Source organism: Canis lupus, chromosome 4, assembly GCF_003254725.2.
Source record: "Canis lupus dingo isolate Sandy chromosome 4, ASM325472v2, whole genome shotgun sequence".
Lineage (NCBI taxonomy): Eukaryota > Metazoa > Chordata > Mammalia > Carnivora > Canidae > Canis > Canis lupus.
This window is the reverse complement of record NC_064246.1, coordinates 50,536,440-50,557,053: the sequence shown is the minus strand read 5'-3', so window position 1 is coordinate 50,557,053 and position 20,614 is coordinate 50,536,440. Positions and strand designations below refer to the sequence as shown.

General features: G+C 42.5%; 1 protein-coding gene across 10 annotated transcripts in view; it reads right to left on the bottom strand.

Moving 5' to 3' along the window:
* ATP10B (ATPase phospholipid transporting 10B (putative)) overlaps positions 1 to 20,614 on the bottom strand; it is a 313,614-nt gene that overhangs the window by 34,012 nt on the left and 258,988 nt on the right. For 9 of the 10 annotated variants that reach the window (XM_035715175.2, XM_049109178.1, XM_049109179.1 and 6 more), the window contains 6 exons: positions 19,724 to 19,976; positions 17,958 to 18,196; positions 8,364 to 8,555; positions 6,568 to 7,168; positions 3,856 to 3,965; positions 1,808 to 1,934 (listed from right to left, as the gene is read on the bottom strand). In XM_035715175.2, the coding sequence (XP_035571068.1) occupies positions 1,808 to 1,934; positions 3,856 to 3,965; positions 6,568 to 7,168; positions 8,364 to 8,555; positions 17,958 to 18,196; positions 19,724 to 19,976 (1,522 nt within the window). The remainder of the gene's footprint in view (positions 1 to 1,807; positions 1,935 to 3,855; positions 3,966 to 6,567; positions 7,169 to 8,363; positions 8,556 to 17,957; positions 18,197 to 19,723; positions 19,977 to 20,614) is intronic. The other variant, XM_049109180.1, reaches the window with a different exon arrangement.

The window sequence follows — 20,614 nt, the reverse complement described above, 5'->3', positions numbered from 1 at the left end:
CTCTTTATCCCAAGCCACCTTGAGGGAACAAAAATAATGACTCTATCCTGAAATGTGCCTCTTTTGTACTGTAGGCCCAAGTGTGCAGATAAACAACCCCATGAAAAGTGATGGTTCAGTCCTTGTTTTTCCCTCTAAGGGTTAGCCTGGAAGGTGAGATTCTGAAGCTGATTTATATTACAGGGAAGCAGAGTGAAGGAGAAAAAAAGGAAAAACACATTTGTGTGAAAGGAAAAATGAAGCAGAAAGGTTGTGAAAGTCTTTCCCAGCAAGGGAAGCCAAAAGATCCTGATAAGCATGTTTTCTTTCATGCAGAATCAGCTGAGGAGCACTTCTCACTGAGACCAGAGTGCTCCCCCCAAACAAAAGCAACCTCAAAGGGGTGAGGGGGGAGTCATGTGCCTTAATAGGATGACATTCTGTGGCCTTGTGTGTAGATAGAGCTGTGTGGTCTGGCTACCCTCTGGTTCCTGTTAAAATAGGTTCTCATGGGCAACTTTCAGAGGGGCTTTGGGAGGCAGCAGGCAAAGGCCCTGGAGTCAAAACACAGGGGAAACAAAAAGACTGAGAGTGGTGGGGAACAAATCATCTCCCCCTGTTTGCCACCCTTCCTGCTGAATCTTGCTGCTACCTTTAATACATAAAGGCATCACCGTCTTCTTACAGCAACCCTGGTTCTTTCCTCTTGTACCTCTGCCTGTCTGAAAGCTAGGAGCAGTGTGATTTATATGCAGAAGAAGCTAGAGCTCAGGGGAGTGAGAGGATGGGTCCCTGAGCACACAGCACAAGACCAAGATTTGGCCCTCTTCCCCAGCTCAGCATTGCCTCCCAAAATGAAAGAAGTCTTTAGCCATTTAGTCAGCATGGCATGCATCAGGTCTTGCCTTTTCCAGATTTTGCTCCCAGCTGTGAGGTGATTAACCCTGATAAACAAAGCCTCCTCCATCTCTCTGGGTAATGCTTTACCTCTTACAGAAACAGCACTTTCTCTTAGCTGGTCTCCCTGCTTCTCATCATTACCTTGGCGTATGAACTGAACTTCCATACAGCAGCAGCCATAGTTATTTTTGTAAAGCATGAGTCTATTCCTGCTTTTACTCCCTTCTCTTTAAACTGTTAGCATATGATTTATGTGTCCTTCATAACCTGTATCATTCTGAGCTTTCCCCCCTCACATCATTTCTCCTCTACACTCTGTGGTCCAGCCACAGCAGACCTTGGGGTTTCCAGGCTATCTAGGCTGTCTCCTGTCTAGCTCTTCATTTGGGCCCCTCCCTCTGCCTGAAAACTGTATTTGTCTGACCAGTTCCTCTGCTCTGCTCAGTTCCTGCCTTCCAGCACTCTCTTTGGCCCCAGGCTAGGTCAGCACCTTCTACTTGGGCTCCTATACCACAGGCAAATCTTCCAGCTCAGGCCTCATCACACTTGGTTGAAATTCTTGTTAATCATCTAGTTTCCAGCTCTGAGAGGATAGAGCTTATGACTCTTGTTCCTTTTCCAGTGCCTAGCATGCTATTTGGCACATAGTAGGTGCACAATAAACAGTTGAATAAATGGAGGAGAAGCAACCTAGGCTTCATCCAGAAGGAAGTATAGGAATGTTCGTGGGCATCCTCAGGAAGTGGCTTGTCAAGTTTGGGTTGGATATCGGCACCATTTGCACCAAATACCTGGAAGGGCACTCCAGGGAAGGCTCCTAATTGAGACACATGTGCAGCAATGTCAGAGTCATGGCCAAGAACTCCCTCTCCAGCTTGTAGCATTCATTTTTTTTTTTTTAATTTAGTGATGACTTATTTTTAGCTACCGAGTAAGGTGAGTTGATTCTCCAGATGCTGTGCAGTCTCCATTAGAAGCTCATCTCGATTCTCGAGGGATGCCTCTGCCTCATACCGGAAACTGGCCCATCGTTGGAAGTCATCTTCGCTTATGACCTGCAGGACAGGAAGAGGCTCTTTCCCAATGCAGGGTGAATCCCACCCCATTCTTATATGCTGGGCATCCTATAGGCCTGTTTGAGCTTCCCTATTCCCTAGACAATTATTTCTTCTCAATTTTTTTTTTTGAATGCACAAATCAATGAAAGATTGATCTTCATGTTCCATTATCACCATTAAGCCCCTGCTGTGCTCTAGGCACTGGAAGTATAGCAGTGATCAAGACAGACAAGATTCCTGCATGGTTGGACTTACGTGCTAGTGGAGGTTGAGAGACATTTATTCAAATAAATTATTTAAAAGGACAGATAATTTTAAGGGGTTCTTTACAGAAAACAATGATGGTGACATGATGGAGTGTGACTAGATAGGAGAAAGCTGGAGGGTTATTTCATTTGCATCTTCAGTTCTCTTAGACAAAGTGACATGCAAGTTGAGATCCAATGATGAGAAGGGATCAGTCATGGAGGGGGGCAAATGCAAAGGCCACAAAACAGCATGAACTCAGCTTTCTTTCTGTTCAGTTGAACAAACCAGTTGGCTTAGGGATGGAGAGCCAGATAGAGAGGAAGCAGCAATGAGGCTGGGAAAGTAAACAGCAATCAGATCTTACATAGCTTGGTAGACTATCCCACTCAATAACTGGAAGAATCCAACTGGAGGGCAAATCTTCCTCCCTGGGAGTCATAGCATGTTTAGATGCCTCTGTTGGCATCACATGCATTACTGTCTCTTATAGAAACAAATTATTCTTTTGTTCAACAATCAGATATTCCTTGATTTTTCTTCTGCACATGGCACTATGGGGAAAACCAAGGAACACAGCTAGGCCTTTGCTCTTGAGGAATTCATAATCTCATTAGAGGAAGCAAAACAGGCACAAATAATTTCAATGGAAAATAGAAGGTGGTAAGGATATAATTATAATTTATGGAATAGTAAGCACTGGTCACTGTCTCAGGCACTGTATGTATGTATATGTGTTACTTTAGTTAATTTCCATGACAACTGTATAAGGTAGGGAGCATTAGTACCAGTTTATAGATAAGAAAATCCCAAACTCAGAGAGGTGAAGAAACTTTCCCAAGGTCACACAACGGGCAAGTGGTGAGACTGGGACTTGTATCCAGGTAGGTCTGAGTATAAAGTGGGTGCTCTTAAACTTTCTTGCACTAAGCATCATAAAAGAGATGAAGACCTCTGGGGATTTATAGAGAAGAAACCACGTTTAGTCATCTAGAAGTGCATGTCATCATAGCTCCCCTATCTGATTTTAGGTGCCTCATTAGATGCCCCTACTCTGAGATTCATATCTCTTTGCCTGCCTCCCTGGCAGGGGCTGCAAAGTCAAAGGGTTGCAAGGTGAGAGGTGGGTAATTACATGACTATAGCTGGACCAAGGTCAATACAACAGGGAAGGTAGGTCTGTCACCATTGCAGAACACAGGGGAATATATACGCTTTATTAAAGGGACCAGCTACTACAAGGCTCTCGCCATTAGTGGCTGTTCAAGAACTGAGACCTTGTTCATCAGATCCTCTAAATTTTTAAGAGAAACCAGAAATACTGATTTTTGTGATCACATATCTCCCAAATTTCATTCTAGGCAAAAAATGCAAAACTTAAAAAGCTACTTTGAGGGTAAAATTATAACATTGAAAACTCTTTTATGAGTTATGGGTTACCAATTATATGTACATATAATGAAAAACAGAGAACAACAAAGCCACGCTGATATGGAACCTTGCTATTTAGAGTTCTGCCCCAGCAAAACTGCCAAAATCCTGGGTCTTTGTGGTGAGTCAGAATAGCTGATTTTGAAAATATTAAAACCACCAATAGTAAGGGTCTTCTATAAAGAAAAGACAGACTCGGGGTCGAGGCCTTATAACTACTAAAGGAGGAATTTTTTTTTACCTTCTTGGCGATGCACAGTGTTCGAAGGCCATCTCTTGCATATAAATCTAGATGCTTCTGGGTTCTGACTTGGATTTTCCTCATCTTCTTTTCCACATCCATGTCAGTTACTGTCAAATAGTCATTGTTCTCCATGAAGTCATGTACAAATGCTTGGGAATCCTTGTTTCTAACACTCTGAAACTGTGAGGAGGAATCCCCTTATAACCCACCCCAGAAACACAGAATCTTTCTTGGTTGTCATGATGTCTCAGAAGGTGAACTCTAGAAGACCTTAAATTCTCTGCTCTCTATGAGATGATCAAAAGCCTGGCTGAGAAAAGTCCTATTTAGGGAAGACAGGTTGTCTTAGATATTGATCCCAAACACGTGTTTGCATCAGAATCACCCCTACTCTGGGATTCATATCTCTTTGCTTGCATCCTTGGCAGGGGCTGCAAATAATAGAGGTTCCCAGGTCCAGCTGAAGCCCTGCTGAATCAGAGGACCAGAAGTCTAAATCTTTGTTGTTATCTCAGGTGTTTTCCATGTAGCCAGTTTAGCTCTGAATGACCAGTTGTTGACTGAGTCTTAGACATACCCTCCATTATCCCCTCCGTTGTCTACTTCAGTCTTTATATCAACTTAGGTCTCAAGACAGCCATAGATATGAATCTCATTGCTACGTTTTTCATCACATTGGGTTTTCTGAATTAGGCTTTCTTTCTGTAACAGGAAATGGCCTTAGGAAAAATATTTTTTGCATTTTCTATAAGTCTAGCATGAAAAGATATTTCATTGTGTTGTTCAAAGTTCCTTTGATGAAGTCTGATGTATTTTCTTTAATCTTTTTCTCCTGAAAATCTAGTGCTTTTATCTATCAGATAAAAATAATTTTTCAGGGGCACCTGGGTGGCTCAGCGGTTGAGTGTCTGCCTTCGGTTCAGGTTGTGATCCCGGGGTCCTGGGATCGAGTCCTGCATCAGGCTCCCTGCAGGGAGCCTGCTTCTCTCTCTGCCTATTCTCTGCCTCTCTCTCTCTGTGTCTCTCATGAATAGATAAATAAATAAAAATCTTTAAAAACAAAAAAGAATTTTTCAGCCTCGGTTGGTGGGCATGGGGCAGGATTGATGCCATTTCCACCTCCTTTACCTAAGGTGTCACCGACATCACTAATCAGATACTGATTGCCACTGTGTAAAGCTGGGCTGGGAAAAGCCTTCAGAATCCTTCTTTACTGGGGCTGGAATCTTGAGGCCCTATGTAGTAAACAGGTTTTGTGTATCTCATCTATTCCCTCCCTATGATGCAAAATTAAACATACAATTCTTTACAGTAATATAAATATAAGGAAGTCCAACAAAGCTCTGATCTTTTCCCTGATACAATTCCAAGGCTGTTTTTATCCAATATAAAAATCCTTTAAAAAATTATCTCATTTTTCAAATACTACTTTTTCTCTGGTGCCTTAAGCACAGTCTGTGCTTATTGTGCACTATCTATAATATTTTATTTTCAAAAATGTTAGCTCCCTGAGATAAAATCCTTTTGCCTTCTACCTGTGTGACCTGGAGTTTACTTTTTTGCTTAGGCTACCAGGAGCCTCAGGATCAAATTGAATGTTCAGACACTCTAAATATATTTTACCTAGGGTTATTTTCCTCCCTCCTTTTCAAAGAGTTCTCAATTTTTATAGTAATATTGTGTATGTGTCTTTTATTGGAAGCATCTCCAAATCCATTTGGAATCAGGTGAGGAACAAATTAAAAAAAACATCTCCAGGGCAGCTTGGATGGCTGTTGCCCAGGGATAGAGTGCCGTGGTTCCCTTGACTCAGAAATACCAAATTCACTCAGTTTGCCAGAGTCTGGGGATGAAGAGACCTAATTAGCTCCCTTCCCATTCTAAACACTCATCAATCCCCATGAACCTCTTGGCTTTGATCCACAGCTGATAATGCAGGAGGCACAGGGCTGCCTGGGCAATTCTAAAGCTTGGCTGGAATCTACTATCCTGGGAGAATCATAGCCCCATAACTGTCTTCTTCTTGTTAGCAATCAGAAAGCGTCTGCACACTAATTCATGCTGCTCCAAAATTGGACACTGATATGTAGGGACTTTGGAACATTTTTCTGGCTTGGCTCAAATTTATGAAAATCCACTTGGGGGAGGCTGGGGAAAAGGATGACAAAGAGGGACACCTGAGGTTTCCCAGAGCAAACTGAGCCTGGTGCGGAGTTCTGGTGGCATGGAAAGAGCTCTGAACTGAGATTCAAGGTACCTGGGCCTAGAATTTACCACTGGTTATCTGTGTACCTCTCTTAAGTCACTTCCCTCCCTGGTTTCAGCTGGCTTCTCTATAAAACTAAGAGTTAGGACCACAGTGTGTTCTAGCATATATTAATGGGTGTTTTGGTAGGAAAAAATTGTGTACAGATAATCTATGTTTAAATGTTTGGAAAAGCAGAATAGGATAAAGTTAGAGGTTTCTCCAGTATAAGACTGCCCTAAGTCTTTAATAAGCTCATGAGCACTGTAATTCTCCAGAGCAAGGAGGTGCAGAATGCAGCATGATTTAAGGAATCTCCTCTGAGGAAAGCATCTTGTGGCTTCTGTTCAAGTTAGGACCTGCTGGACTAAGTGACACTATAACCCACCCTCGTTATTACTGTCCTGTGCTGCCTCTTAAACCAGGGAGCCCTCTTCCTGGAGCCCTGGTGAGGTGGGACTCACCGCATGCTGGGTCTTCCAGCAGGTCCATGATAACCGAGTCTGCGCCCTTGGTGTAGACGATGATCTCACCCGTCAGTGGGTGCCTCACAACCACAGACATTCTTTTCCTGACAGAGTCAAAGCCCAGGGTGCAGAGGATGTCAAAGGTGAGGCAGGTGCCCTGGGGCAAGCGCACAGTCACCTGCTCAGGTGTCCGGGACACCAGCGTGAAGCTGTAGGCATGGGCTGCGTGTACCAGGGCTGCCTCATCAGGGCTCTCAGCTTCATAATAAAGCTCAGGGCTGGCCAGTCCTAGAGCTGGGGCCTCCAGAACCTTCTCGAAGGAAGCATCCAATCCAGACCCCTGGATGTCGCCCTGGTCCCATGTGCTGCTCCTATAGCCACCATCGGTGGAGTAGCCTCCACTGCACACAGAAGCATCGTCTCTCTCTTCTGAGTCTGTGGTAGGCATGTTGGCCCCCAAACTCTCCCCCAGGTCGATATCAGAGGGTGCAGTAGATGAGAATGATTGGCTGAGGTTCAAAAGCTTCAATCTGTGGAAGAGCTGCTGAATCTTCTCCAGGGATGTCCCCAGAGCCTTGGTCAAGGGTGGCATGGTGACCTTGTAGTCAAAGAAGGGAAGTGGAACATTAACTCTCAGTGTTGGAAAAAATATTAAGCTGTTTTATGGAAGAATATGAAGCTCATTTTGTAATATATGGATTATTTGGGGGTTTCAGCAATTATGGGCAAGTCTTCTCTCCTCTGTGAGACTCAGCAAATCTGAGTCTGTCTGGCTCCAGAGATTGAACTCCTGAGCTACCTGCCAGCTAATGTCTCAATAACTTGAAAACTGGAGGTTGGATGCTGTCCTTCTCAAAATGTACTTCTTTCTTTCTTGAAAGTAGAATTAATTTCTCAGATAACATTTCCTGCCTCCCAAAATTCCCTAAAATTTTGTGATAACTTTGTGAGTTTTCAGTGGTTGGAATGCCTTTTCAGAGTGTTTTGGGATCTAGGTATAATAATGGGAGACTCTGGTTGGTACCTGGGTGACCCTGTTTTCTTGATTTCATAGGTACCAGTTATAATACTCAATTATTACCACCAGTATCACTCATAAGGGAGCTTGGGTGAGAATTTGTGGATAATTGAAGATCAATCTATCTTTAGTACTGAAAAACAATTCAGAGTATAAACTTCTAAAAATGGCCATCCAGCTGCATTGTCTCTAAATTGGCAGAACTTCACCCATGGTGGTGATGATGATGATGATGATGATGATGATAATAATAATAATAATTTTATATTATTTTTCCCTCACATAAAAGCAGAGACCAGTATAATGTGATATTATCATGGAGTTGTACAGATGGTTCTGCTGTGTATCAATCATACATCCTTCTTTAAGTTGCTGAAACTCTCTGAACCACTGTGTCTCCATTTGTGAAATCTACGGACATACCTCATTGGGTTTTTGGATTGTGATGATTAAATGATAATGCAGGTGATGTGTTTGGCATGGAGCCTGGCACAAAGCAAGTACTCAGTAAATATTAACTCTTAATACCTACCCTATAGACAGATACAGAATTTGAAAATTATATAGAAAGCTCATATAGGACTTCTTCCATTTTATTTAAAAAATGAGGAAACTAAGGCCCAGAAAAAATAAGAAATCTGTTCAAGGTCTCACGGTGATGACATGGTGTTCCTGTGACTAGGGCTCAAGAGTCTTGTCTCTCTGTTCAGGGCTTTACTTCTTACCCCTGGATCTCCTTCCATCCCTTCCACCACCCACCCTCAGTGATCCTTACCCTCTGCCTTGGCTCAGTGGTTGTGGAGACCATGACAGAGTTGCAGATGGTTAGTGCAAGGAAGAAGTCAGCAATGGAGGAGATGGTGGAGAGGGAAGTCTTGGCAGGTTTCGTGTCTGACAATGTCTCCAACCACAGTGCAGCATCTTGCACTTTGGGCAGTAGATTTTTATCTGGAGTCACATCTTTTTCCTGAGAAAGAAATGCCTCAATGAGAATCTTTCCTGGAATGTCTGGGTGGCTCAGCGGTTAAGCGTCTACCTTTGGCTCAGGGCATGATCCTGGAGTCCCGGGATTGAGTCCCACATTGGGCTCCCTACATGGAGCCTGCTTCTCTCTCTGCCTATGTCTCTGCCTCTCTGTGTCTCTCATGAATAAATAAATAAAATCTTAAAAAAAATCTTTCCTGAAGGGACTGGGGAGGAAGTCCCCTCTAGCAGATTCTTTGTATACCTGGGGGAAGATTAATACAGTCTTCCCTGAAGTCCTGCCTCTAGGACATCTCCCCCTTCCACAGGCCTGGTCAGTGCATTCTTATGTGATTCCTCCCTTTCCCTCAAACTTGCATGTTATAGACTCTGGCACTCTTTCCCTCACAGTGGCTTCCCACCATTTGCCCTTCATTGCTGATGCTTTCAGCCAGGAGCAGACCTCTAGCCCTCAAATCTGGATTTCTGCATCAGCCTCTGAAGTGATGTTGCTGCCTCCCACCTCTTTTCTTTCTAATCTTTCATATGAATTAGCCATGCATCTTCCTAAAACATTATTTCTCTCAAAGTACTTTTGAGCTTGAAAACCTTCAGGAGATCTTCATATTTAGCATAGTCAATACAGTCTGGCATCTAAATTCTTCCACAGTCTGCACTCCCATTCTTTACTCCCACCATTTCTCCATGCAGACCCTCGGCTCAGCCTGCTAGCTTGTTTGCTGCCTTCTGGATATTCCCTTTTAATACCTCAGATTATACCTTGTTTGAAAAGCGATCTCCTGTCTACCAAAATCCTATCTAGACTTCAGTAGCCATGAGAAGTCCCATATGTCCATGAGATCTTATCCAGCCCACGATAAGTTCCCAGTCTTCTGAGCCACAACAGCATATTTTGAATTTAGAATGTCCATAGGAGTCAGGCAGTTAAGGTGAATGAGGGAAGTGAGCCAAGGTACAGATGAGGACACTATGGGGTGGCAGGGGTTGGGAAACCTGGCAAGTCCTACCCTACCTAAAAGGTTTCAACTGCTCTGCTAATGAGGTGCTCTGGTGTTAGCCTAGTTTGCCTAATCTATTGATTTTTCAAGATAAAGAGTGATGATGTGAGAACTCATTTTTTTTTTTTTTAAAGAAAAATCTGTGGGCAGGATCTGACTCATGGGTTTCCAATTTTTCACATCCTTGTAGAAACTGCCACTTGTACCATCCCTTTGGAATGCACCACATATTGACCTATATTTTAAATTCAGTTTTCTTATATCCATGTGGAATCTCTTTTAGAGACAAGGTAAGAGCCTTGAGATAGAGACTGCATTTTCCACAAAGCTGTACATACTACAGTCCCAACTATTGCTTTGTTTGAAGCAGAAGCTCAACAAACACCAGCTGTTAACAGATATGACAAGAGCCATCATGCAAAAAAATTTCCACACAAAACCATTTATATCAGTGTTCATAGTTCACTGGTTAACTAAAGTTTAGAAGAAAGTTTTTCAATGGTTGAAAAGGACGGACTGAAGGACTCTTGATTAATTTGTTCAGGGTGAAGACTGAGTGCCAATGAGCTAGCAGGTTTTACAAATAAGAACCCAAGTTGAGATTTAAAAAATAATAATAAAGAAACAAAACCCTGTGGATAAAGAGTCCTCAGACTGTGTCTTTTCTACTTAGCAAATGCAATGACTCCAGAAGTCAGACTCTATTCTCCCTGGGGTTGCTGGCACAAGTAAGAGCATAGGAGAGGAAACCCAGATACCCAGGTGGGGTGCCTGATTCCTGCAGGGATGAGAGTTGGGCTTTCCAACAGCAGAGGGAGGTGAAGGGAAATGGACTAGAACAAAATGTTCCAGCCTTTATTTGGAGTGCTCTCTAAAAGTCAACACTACACTTCCTCTGGTTCATACCATCAGACAAAATCCAGAAAAAAAGTACTTATTAAAAGGAAGAGTGCTAGTGAAACTGCATCAAGTCTGCATTTCTTCTCATTGCCTTGTGATAAGCAGTGGTGGACCATCTATACCATATGGTGTCACTATTTTCAGAAAGCCTAGGAAGGGAGCATGCACTATCCAACTTTTCTACCTTTGAATGCAGTCTTCCTAGAAGGAGTTCACATTGATAAAGCTCTTTCTACTTTTCTAAGCAATGTCATTTACGTGACCCCATTGACTTTGCACAGTTCTAACTTAACTGAAATCCTGAAAGATGGGCTGAGCTAATCAATGCCACTCAGTGAGTCAGTATCAGATGTCAGACCCTCTGATTGCAAGCCTGGAGTCTTCCTTTCCATGGTCATGGTAAAGTAGCTGTGTTCCCTTATTAATACTCTTAGGCAAACTCCCCTAGCCATCCAGATTCCAGGTTTCACCCATTTCCTGTTATCAGTGTACCATCATCACTCAAAGGGCTCTGAGCTCATTTCTTAAGGTAGTAATGATAGTTGCTATTCATATAGTACTTCTTACATTCTGGGTGCATCCATTATCTCACTGCAGCTCCACAGCAACATTATTTGTTGAGTACTATTATCCTCATGGTTACCCATGTATCAGATGAGGAAACTGCTGCCCAGGGAGATAAAGTGTTTTTCCAAAAGTAACACAGTAAGTAAAAAAAGACTCCTTTATTTGATTTAAGGTAGTCCAACTAGAATCCATGCTCTTAACCTCTGTGCCAGGCAAGATCCCCCACAAGAAGGAAGTAGCCTTTGTTACTTGCTGACAGCCAGCATCTTTAGTGTTCGGCATCCCAAGCACAACTAATAGGCTTATATATCTAATCCTTAGGGCTCAGCAGATAGTCTGTGATATTATAAAAGGGATTATGGAAATCTTCTTTTTTCAGGAAAAAAATTTCATTTGGGGCTGGGGGTATATATGAATGGGATGCTTTTAACCCTTACTACAGATACACAGAGTTGCAAACAAGCTCAGAGGTCATCAAAGCCAAATCTCCCATTTTCCTGATGATAAAATTGAATGTCAGAGAGGACGGAAGTGAACCACTCAAGGCTACACATTGAATTAGGGTCAGAACTAGGGCAGCTTTCACACCACCTGACTCCCAGCTTCTGACAACACACTGCTTTGCTCTAAGCTATGCATTACGTATTTCCAAATGGTGACACAGTTAAAACGATTTAATGGTTATTTATTGCTTGTTCATTTACCCTTTAGTCTATGAGTGCCATAAAGGCAGAGACAGTCCATGATATGTCCCCAGTGCCTGGTAGACTGCAAGCACTCAAATCTTTGTTGACTGACTCCTATCTGGGACACCATGTTATGCCACCACTGATGAACAACTCACGGGATCTCTTTGTTAAAACTCTTCTTCGGTATATTTCAACCCAATCATACAGCAGTATATTACAAAAAAAAAAAAAAAAAATCTCTGCAAAGGGCCTATTTCTCTCTGTCCCTGGCAGCAGGCCCAGCCTGCAGGTGTCAGCAGCAGATGTTAGTGAAGCTTTATCTAGTCACCATACACTGTTTTCACAGGGCAAGGTTCTTCATGGTTCCCTTTGTCCACAGCCCATTGGTTTCCTGTCTGGCCCATTAACATTTAGGAACTTGGCACTTAGGAGACTCAGAGAAACCAGTGCCCCCAGCCACCCTTGGACTCTTTGACTAGTCTATTTCTCTGAAGGAAAAGAAATATAAAATTGTGGATTACCGGTTGTTAAGATTAGAGCTTTGTGGCTGTTAAGATTAGAGCTTTGTGGCAGCCAGGCACTCAATTGGCTGGATTTCTTTCTATTGCAGAACACCTAAATATCATACAAACCTTTTTTGATGAAGGTGATCTTGGACCTCATACTATACCTTCAAGAATCCTATTATTATTGTTAGATTAGATAATTTACAACAAAATCAGATACTTTGCTAAGTGTGTTCATGTACATCATTTAGTCATCATGGCAATACTGAAATAGGTACTATTATTCTCCCATTTTAATTAGAAGGTAAATGAGGCTCACTGAATTTAAGTATCTTGTCCAAGGTCACAAAATTAGTAAGAAAGATGGGTCTTGAATCCAGTTCTGCCTCCTTGTGCCAACACCTGAACCCTTAAAAATGATGCCAGTATTTTCCAAACTTTAACATGTATGCAAATCAACTGGGCATCTTGTTTAACTCCAGATGCTGATTCAGGGGGTTGGAAGTGTGACCCAAGCATCTGCATTTCTACAAGTTCTCAAGTATGCTCATGCCACTGATCCTAGGACCCCAATTTGAGTAGCAGGAATTTATATGGCCAATGTGTGCTACATGGCTGAAGTATGTCACACATTGAAGACCAGGGAAAGTAGGTCAACCTCTAATCTGCTACTCTCTTCTCAGTTTTAATAACTCATTCAAGTTCACATTGGCAACTATCACTCATTGGGTGTAACAGTTTGCTGCTATAGGAATCCAGGGAGCCAGCAGGGGAGATAAACAGGAACACCAGTGCCTAGCCTGGAAGAAAAATCTTTGTGGCTTGGTTCTTCCCAAGCCTCTATCTCCTCAACCTCTCTGCCATCCGCACCTTCTATTTTAGTTGCTCTTCAAAACCCCAGTTCTCCATGTCACTCTCATTCCTCACCTCTCCCTACTAGATGGTCTTCTCTTTGCTCTAGTTAACCTTTAATTTTGTCTCAAATTCAGCTCAAGTGCCAACCCTTCCAGCAAGCCCTTCTGAGGCCTCATCTGATGTAGGTGGACCTCTTCTGGGCTCCTCCTGCACCTCTGCACCCATCTACCCAGCAGCAAGAGGAGCATTCTGTAGGCACTGGTATTCTTCTCTCCTCTATATTGGGTTGTAACTCCTGAAATCAGGGACAATGCCCTATTAAACCTTTCACCCCAGTGTTTAGAACAGTATATGCCATGTTGTGGATGCTTACTCGATATTTGACAATAAATACCAGGCTATTCCAAAGAAAGGTAGATACTGAGTAGATACACAGAATTGGCAGAAGTGAACAGAATCAGGCCCTTCTATTTGTTGTTGGTGAGTGTCTAAACTAATGCAACCTCTTGGGAAGTATCAATTGAAATGAAAAAGTTACATATCATTTAGGAATTATGCTTGAAGAATGAATACTATAGAAAAATACACATGTCTAAACAGACAATGGCTCAGCCATTCAACAAATTCTAACAGTCACCAAAAAAAAAAAAAAAAAAAAAAAAAAAAAGATGAGGGAGCTCTCCATTGAACATCTGTCTGTCTACATATATGAAATAGTCCCCTAGATTCACTAGGTAAAAAGCAAAAGTCCAAAATAATGTGCAGGGCATGCTCTTAATTGCAGTAAAGGATGTGCTTATGTGTTTACCATAGTTGTATGCTCCTATATAGGTGAAACAATTCTGGAACATACACAAGGAACTGCAAATAATGGTTGTCACTGGGGTTGTGGGGAACAGAAAAGGGAAAGAGACTTACTTTTTACCATTTGACCTTTAATGACTTCCCATGACTTACTTAACTATGTGGTTATGTCACTACCATGAAAACAAGCTTTCCTGGTTCCTGGGGAGCTAGAGGCTGAACTGTGGTTTAGGAAAATGATGTTTTTGCCCAGGTTGAGGTTGTGACATTGAGGTGCCTTTCATTCAAGAAAGAATTGAGGGAACTCAATGTTAACAAATATTTGTTTAAATAGAAGCATGTGGATTGTTAAGATCAGCTTTCCTGAAAAGGGGTGTAAGTCCCAAGGAAAGAAACTAAGAGGTCTAACAAGAAGGGAGTTTTCCAGATTTTGCAAAGCTCCACTCCTTGTGAACAGGGTAATTGCAGCTGTGTGCCACCTTCTGGTACCCTGGAAGTTAAGGGAGGCACAGCTGACATAGGCTTCATCTGTTCCTGCCCTGTGTAGTCACATGACTTCCAAAAAGATTTTGTATGCTTGGCTAATTAAATCGGGACTCTTATCTAACTTTTGAGTGGGAGTGTGTATCTGTGGGCTGTCCCCACCAGCTTGGAGCAGACTGGAATGTTGTATACATCTCTTTCAAAGAAAGGAAGGAAGACCAAGATTAAGAAAAGAAGGCAGAGGCCAAAGACACCTCCTTTACTTTTCTCTATTGCATTCTCTCCAGACAGGTGGGAGAGGCCATGCCCACAAGAAGGAAGTGGTGGTGCCATCTGGAGGAACCTAAGTGGCCCCAATGCAAATTTCATGATTAGGAAGATATTCTTTGGTCTGATGGTTCTGGAAAACCTTTTGTAAGTGGCACTTCTAAACAAAGACTCTCTGCTTAAATCTTGGCTTCTTACACACCAGGGGAAAAAAAAAGGCATTTCATTTTCCATCTGCTAGTACTCTTAAACATTGGCTTAGAACTCATTACTCTCCTATGTGTATTATCCCCACCCTAAAGCCACAGATTTTATAGCAGCCAATTAGGCAGTATTAACCATGGCTTCCTTGTTCTTTGTAGTAAAAGAAAAAAAAAAAAAGCCAGCTTTTGTTGCTATTAGCCTTGATGATCATTTTATTTTGGGTAAGGGCAAAGTTCCAAGGACACCGACAACCGGCTTCTCTAGAATGTGGTAGGGTGCTTGCTCTGCCAGGATTTGGCATTGTGGAGGTTTTATTATTTATTTTATTTATTTTTATTTTTTTAAGATTTATTTATTTGTTTATGATAGACAGACAGAGAGAGAGAGAGAGAGAAGGGCAGAGACACAGGAGGAGGGAGAAGCAGGCTCCATGCTGGGAGCCCGATGCGGGACTTGATCCCGGGACTTGATCCCGGGACCCCAGGATCACGCCCTGGACCAAAGGCAGGCGCTAAACCGCTGAGCCACCCAGGGATCCCCACATTGTGGATGTTTTAGAGGCAAGTTCTGACTGATTTACAAAGGGAAGGTAAAGAATTGGTGGTGCCAAGAGATTATTATCCAATCCGACTGGATGCCAGATGGGCAGGTGGAAGAGGATGCAAGCTTGGAGAGTTTGGCAAGAGTTGGTGGGGGCAGGAGCCAGGAGGTCCACCTGGGGCTGCCATAGATATTCTCTATGAATTAATTCAAGGATTTTATACTCCAGCTACAAATATTTTATAGGTTAGTATCAGAGCCCCCTTTAGCCAATGCCTCTCAAGCTATAGAAGATGCCTATTTGAGCCAAGTGAAGATTATTTCCTAGTGGCATAGTGCTAGGCTTAGAGAGATTCTTGATCTTGGTTGCTCAGTAGAATCATCAAAAATAAAACAGATGAATGTCTAAGCCTACCCTAGATCAAATATACCAGAATCTCAGGGGAGAGGGCTTGACATCGCATTTTATGAAAACTCTCATTTCCCATTCAATGTAATCAGATATGAACATTTGTGGAAGGCATACAGCTTTCCTTAAGAAAGATCATTTAAGACTTCTCCTAGTTATCTATCTAGAATATGTGATTTTAAGAATTAAGTCCTCAAAATAAACTCATGACATAGAATAATAAGCCTTTTAAAAGATGAAGATATTGAGGTTCTAACTCAGTAGGTTGACCAAAGTCTCAGAGACGATGATGGAGCTGAGATGAAAACCTGGGACATTTGACCCCAAACGCACCTAATTTATAGCTGGAAAGGACCTTGCAGGTCAGCATAAACATCATGCTATTTAACTTTTAGGACAGCTGGTGACAGTTGTAGGTCCTAGTGATAGGCCCTGAATGAAAGTTACACTGGCTGGCAGTTTTTCTGGGCTACTAAGATTTGTTAGGCTGAACAAGGGGGAGCAGATCTATGCATCCCAACTGAAATCTATAAAAGAAAGCTTCCTGTTTCTTTCTGTGTATCTTGGGAGAGACATTCTCAGGCACATGGGATGCCCATGACATCCAGAATTGGAAGGTGCCAAAAGATACATCCAGTGCAAGACTTAGAATCTGTGCCTGGTGAGAATTCACTAAATGCAGTGTTCAAATATTTAGGTAAAGAACTAGGGGAAGAGCAGTACATTCAGTGGGAACAAAATTAAATTGAAGAAGAGATAGATGCAACAATATGCATGTCCTGTTATCTACCCTGAGAAAATAAAAAAATAAAAAAATTGTTCCTAAAGGCATTGATGGATAACGATCTTGTGTATTTATGAGCATCATATGTCTTAAAACATGGCTAATGTTTCATCCTTGCTAATATTGCATTTCTGTGCATGGTAGTAACATAAGAGAGTTAACTCAACTTTGTACTCACCTGAAGTTAAATAAGTAATAACCCAGAACACAGATTCACAGAATTTCCTTTTTGTCACGGTCAGAAAACACAGTCCCAGGTTATGAAAACTAGGTAGCAACATGGAAAATAGTTTTGATATTTTTTCAGATTTTAAAAACCCCAGAACCTTTAATTTGTAGGTACAATGACTGCAAAAATGTTAAATATATGTAGTTATGTGTATATTAATGGAGAAAATAAAAATTGGAAGGAAATTCATTATGAGGATAGTTTTGAAAATCTAATTTTCTAATAATGGGATAATAGCACTACAGTCCTCTCTTAGAAGATGTGGGTATTGTTCAATATAGCCAGGGCTCCCTGTGGCCTTTTCTCTAAGAGCAGAAGATTCTAGAGAAAGTAGAAGGGGACAGGAGTCCGAAAACTCCAGTTCTAGCCTTGCCTTCAGGGAATGCTGTGTAATCTTGGGGAAGAAACTCAATTTTTTCACATGCTAAAGATTTGGTGATAGCTATACCCTTGGATCAAATGTGAAGAAACCATATGCAAAAAGTTCCAGACCAACACTGCAAGTTGAATCCCTACAGGGGACAGGATGAAGTGTGCTGGGTAATTTTGACACAGATGTTTGCTTTATAACTATTTAAGACTCTTTTTGATTATCACAAAAAGTATATTCTTCCATTACTCTTGAAACCTGCAAGCCTTAAGGCCCATCTTATTTTTCTACCTTATAGAAACATCAGCATAACAACTATTTCTCTTTCCTTTCACTGTAGTTTGGAAAACCATGCAATACGGACATGCTGCTGGCTCTCAGTTCAGTGATGGGGTTAAACAGAGAAGGGGGATAGTCTGTGATGAACAGAAGACTACATGCCCAATCTAAGGAGCATCAACTCTATCATTCAAGCCAATTGTTGCCACAAGGAGATGTTGGCTTAGTGTGGAGAAATTTTCCAATTCCTTATTAAAAAGAAATGCTAGAAATTTATATGTTTATCTGATATCTCCCAATTTTTAAAGCGTGAACATTTAAAATGAACAGGAATTGTATGTGCCCAACAAAACACATATGCAGATTGCAAATAAGACCAAGGGCTGCCATTTTGAGAGCTCTTCAGGGTTTATACAGTCTTTTCTCTTTCATATCCCAGATCCCCCTCCTGTCTATCCCTAAAAGAGGACACTTGCGACTTAAAGAGTAAAAGGTACTTACAATGGGGCTGCTGAAGGCCACAGGAGGCTGTGAACTTTCACAGCGCCCTATAGACCTCTGTCGTGAGTGGCCCTGGATGGGTACCTGGGCACTATGGCACCTCCTCAGAGGCTGAGCCCATCCTTGGCCCCTCAGTGTTGCTGGGCCCTGAGCCCGTTGGGCTGGGAATGACAGGCACTGGTATTGGGTCCACTCTTCACTGTCTGAGTCCAACTCCTTTGGGGTCTCCAGTCGTTTGGCTGCAAGAAAGGAGTCCTATTATTGCACCAGTCATACCTTGGCCAAGTCATGGTCTGGGGGGATCCCTTAGGGGTAGAGGAAAGAGCACAGAGTAAGAGCACTCTGCTTCTCTGGAGCATGGGCAATGGGGCTACCTTGACGGGAGAAAGTGGGGTGCATCAGATTGCACAGATTCAAATCCAGCTCTAATACTTCCTAGCTCTGTGACTGACCTTTGACTAAACTCATGTCCCGATTTTCTCCATTAGGAGAAAAAAGAGAAAAATACCTAAGGGGCACCTGGGTGGCTCAGTCTATTAAACATCTGCCTTTGGTTCAGTTCCATGATCCCAGGGTCCTGAGATTAAACCCTGTGTCAGGCTCCCTGCTCAGTGGGGAGTCTGCTTCTCCCTCTGCCTCTCCTTCTGCCCCTAACTCCACTCATGTTTTCTCTGTCAAATAAATAAAATTAAAACAATTAAAAAACAGGGATCCCTGGGTGGCGCAGCGGTTTGGTGCCTGCCTTTGGCCCAGGGCGCGATCCTGGAGACCCGGGATCGGATCCCACGTCGGGCTCCCGGTGCATGGAGCCTGCTTCTCCCTCTGCCTCTCTCTCTCTCTCTCTCTCTCTCTCTCTCTGTGACTATCATGAATAAATAAATAAAATCTTTAAAAAAAAAAAAAACAATTAAAAAACAAACACAACCCCCCCCCCAAAGTTATAGGGTTGTTTTGAAGACTTAATGAAATAATGTGTCAAATAGATTGGCATACTCTAAGTACCTGTCATGGTAGTTGTCATTATTATTTAGAAGAGATCAGAAGCTCCCATTGAAATGATGGTTACCACCATGGCAAATGTGATTGAGCTACCCCTAATATCTCCCCCTTTCTTCTTCTCCATTCCTCCCACTTAAAAGAATGAACACTGTTCTCTTGAGAGCGTTTCTTCTCTTAGTTAGAAAGTGTGTATGATGTGTTTGTGGTGGTGATGGTGGAGGGCTGCTGAGGAAATCAGGTCAGCTTTATAGGCCACCTTCAATCCATGTGTGATGACAATCCAGGCATTGTTCAGCCATACTCCCTAAGTCAAAGCTCTGCCTCAGTAAAAATCCAAAAGATCAGTTAACATGGAAGGCTTTTCCTGGGTATATTGAATCTGATCATGCATCTACACTGAGGCCTGTCCTCACATGTCAGGTAAAGTGACCCCCAAAATTCTTCACTGTATAACTGGTTCATAGTTTGGACATGTCCCCAGTCCATTACTGGTGGAAAAAAATCCTGTGTAAATGGCAACAAAGACCGACTGGAGGGCTACCACACAGGAGATGGCTGATAGCCTTTGTGAACAAAGGAAAGTTTATAGGCAATAAGGACAGAACTGATCTAGGACAAGGAAGCCCACAGAGATATAGGAAGCAACCTGCCACAGAGCCAGGAAACCTCTGTGGGGAACCAGGAAAATGTCTTTTATTACTATTCTTTTAGGAGAGCAGGGTAATTCATTTAGAAAGAGTAGTGAGGGCACCTGGGAACCCTCATACCATTTTCTTGGTGAGAATACTCGCTGCCCATGATAGTGCAACGCCGGAAGACCATCTTGTTCTCGGTCAGTGTCCCCGTCTTGTCAGAGAAGACATACTGGATCTGGCCCAAGTCCTCAGTGATGTTGAGGGCTCGACACTGAATGGATAAATCGGTCTTTTCATCGTACAGGTCAAGGTCATTGTGCAGGAAGAAGACTTGCCCGAGCTTTACCAGCTCAATGGACACATACAGGGAGACTGGGATCAGCACCTGTAGGGAGATTGAGTCCCAAAGAGTCAGAGACAAGACCAGTTCCCTGTCTCAGAACTCTCACCAGTGGGTAGCAAAGGTATTTAATGGAAAGCTGAAGTCAGCTCACATGATGGACTTTCTCTGAGAAACTAAAGGTCAATAATTTCATGCTTCACTTGGAATTCTTAGGGGAATTTGAAAAATAGGTGCCTTCTTTACTCAGGGAGGTCTCGTATGGAGTAGGCACTCAATTCACCATTGGTTTTTTAATGACTGAGTGGTTAGGGGGTAAGGAGCTCTAGTGCCTCTGTCCAGAGTTTCCTGATGCCCCTCAGATCTCTATGCCACCAAGGGCACAGAGACTTTTTTGCTCACTTTTATATGTATTGTTGCTCACTTTTATATGTATTGAGACCCATTGTTCATTACTGTCCCTGATTCCATACGTAATATATTCCAAGTGCTTGCTGTGCTAGGTCCTGGAGATGGCAGCAAGCAGAACAAAATCCCTGGCTTTGACGACCTCATATTCCAGTAAACAAATAAAGAAATATATATCAGGCAGTAAAAAAAAGAAGTCGGGAGGGTAGAAGGTGGGGTCTGGGAGGGACTCTTTTATGAACTATGACCTTTGAGCAGAAATCTGAAGAAATGAG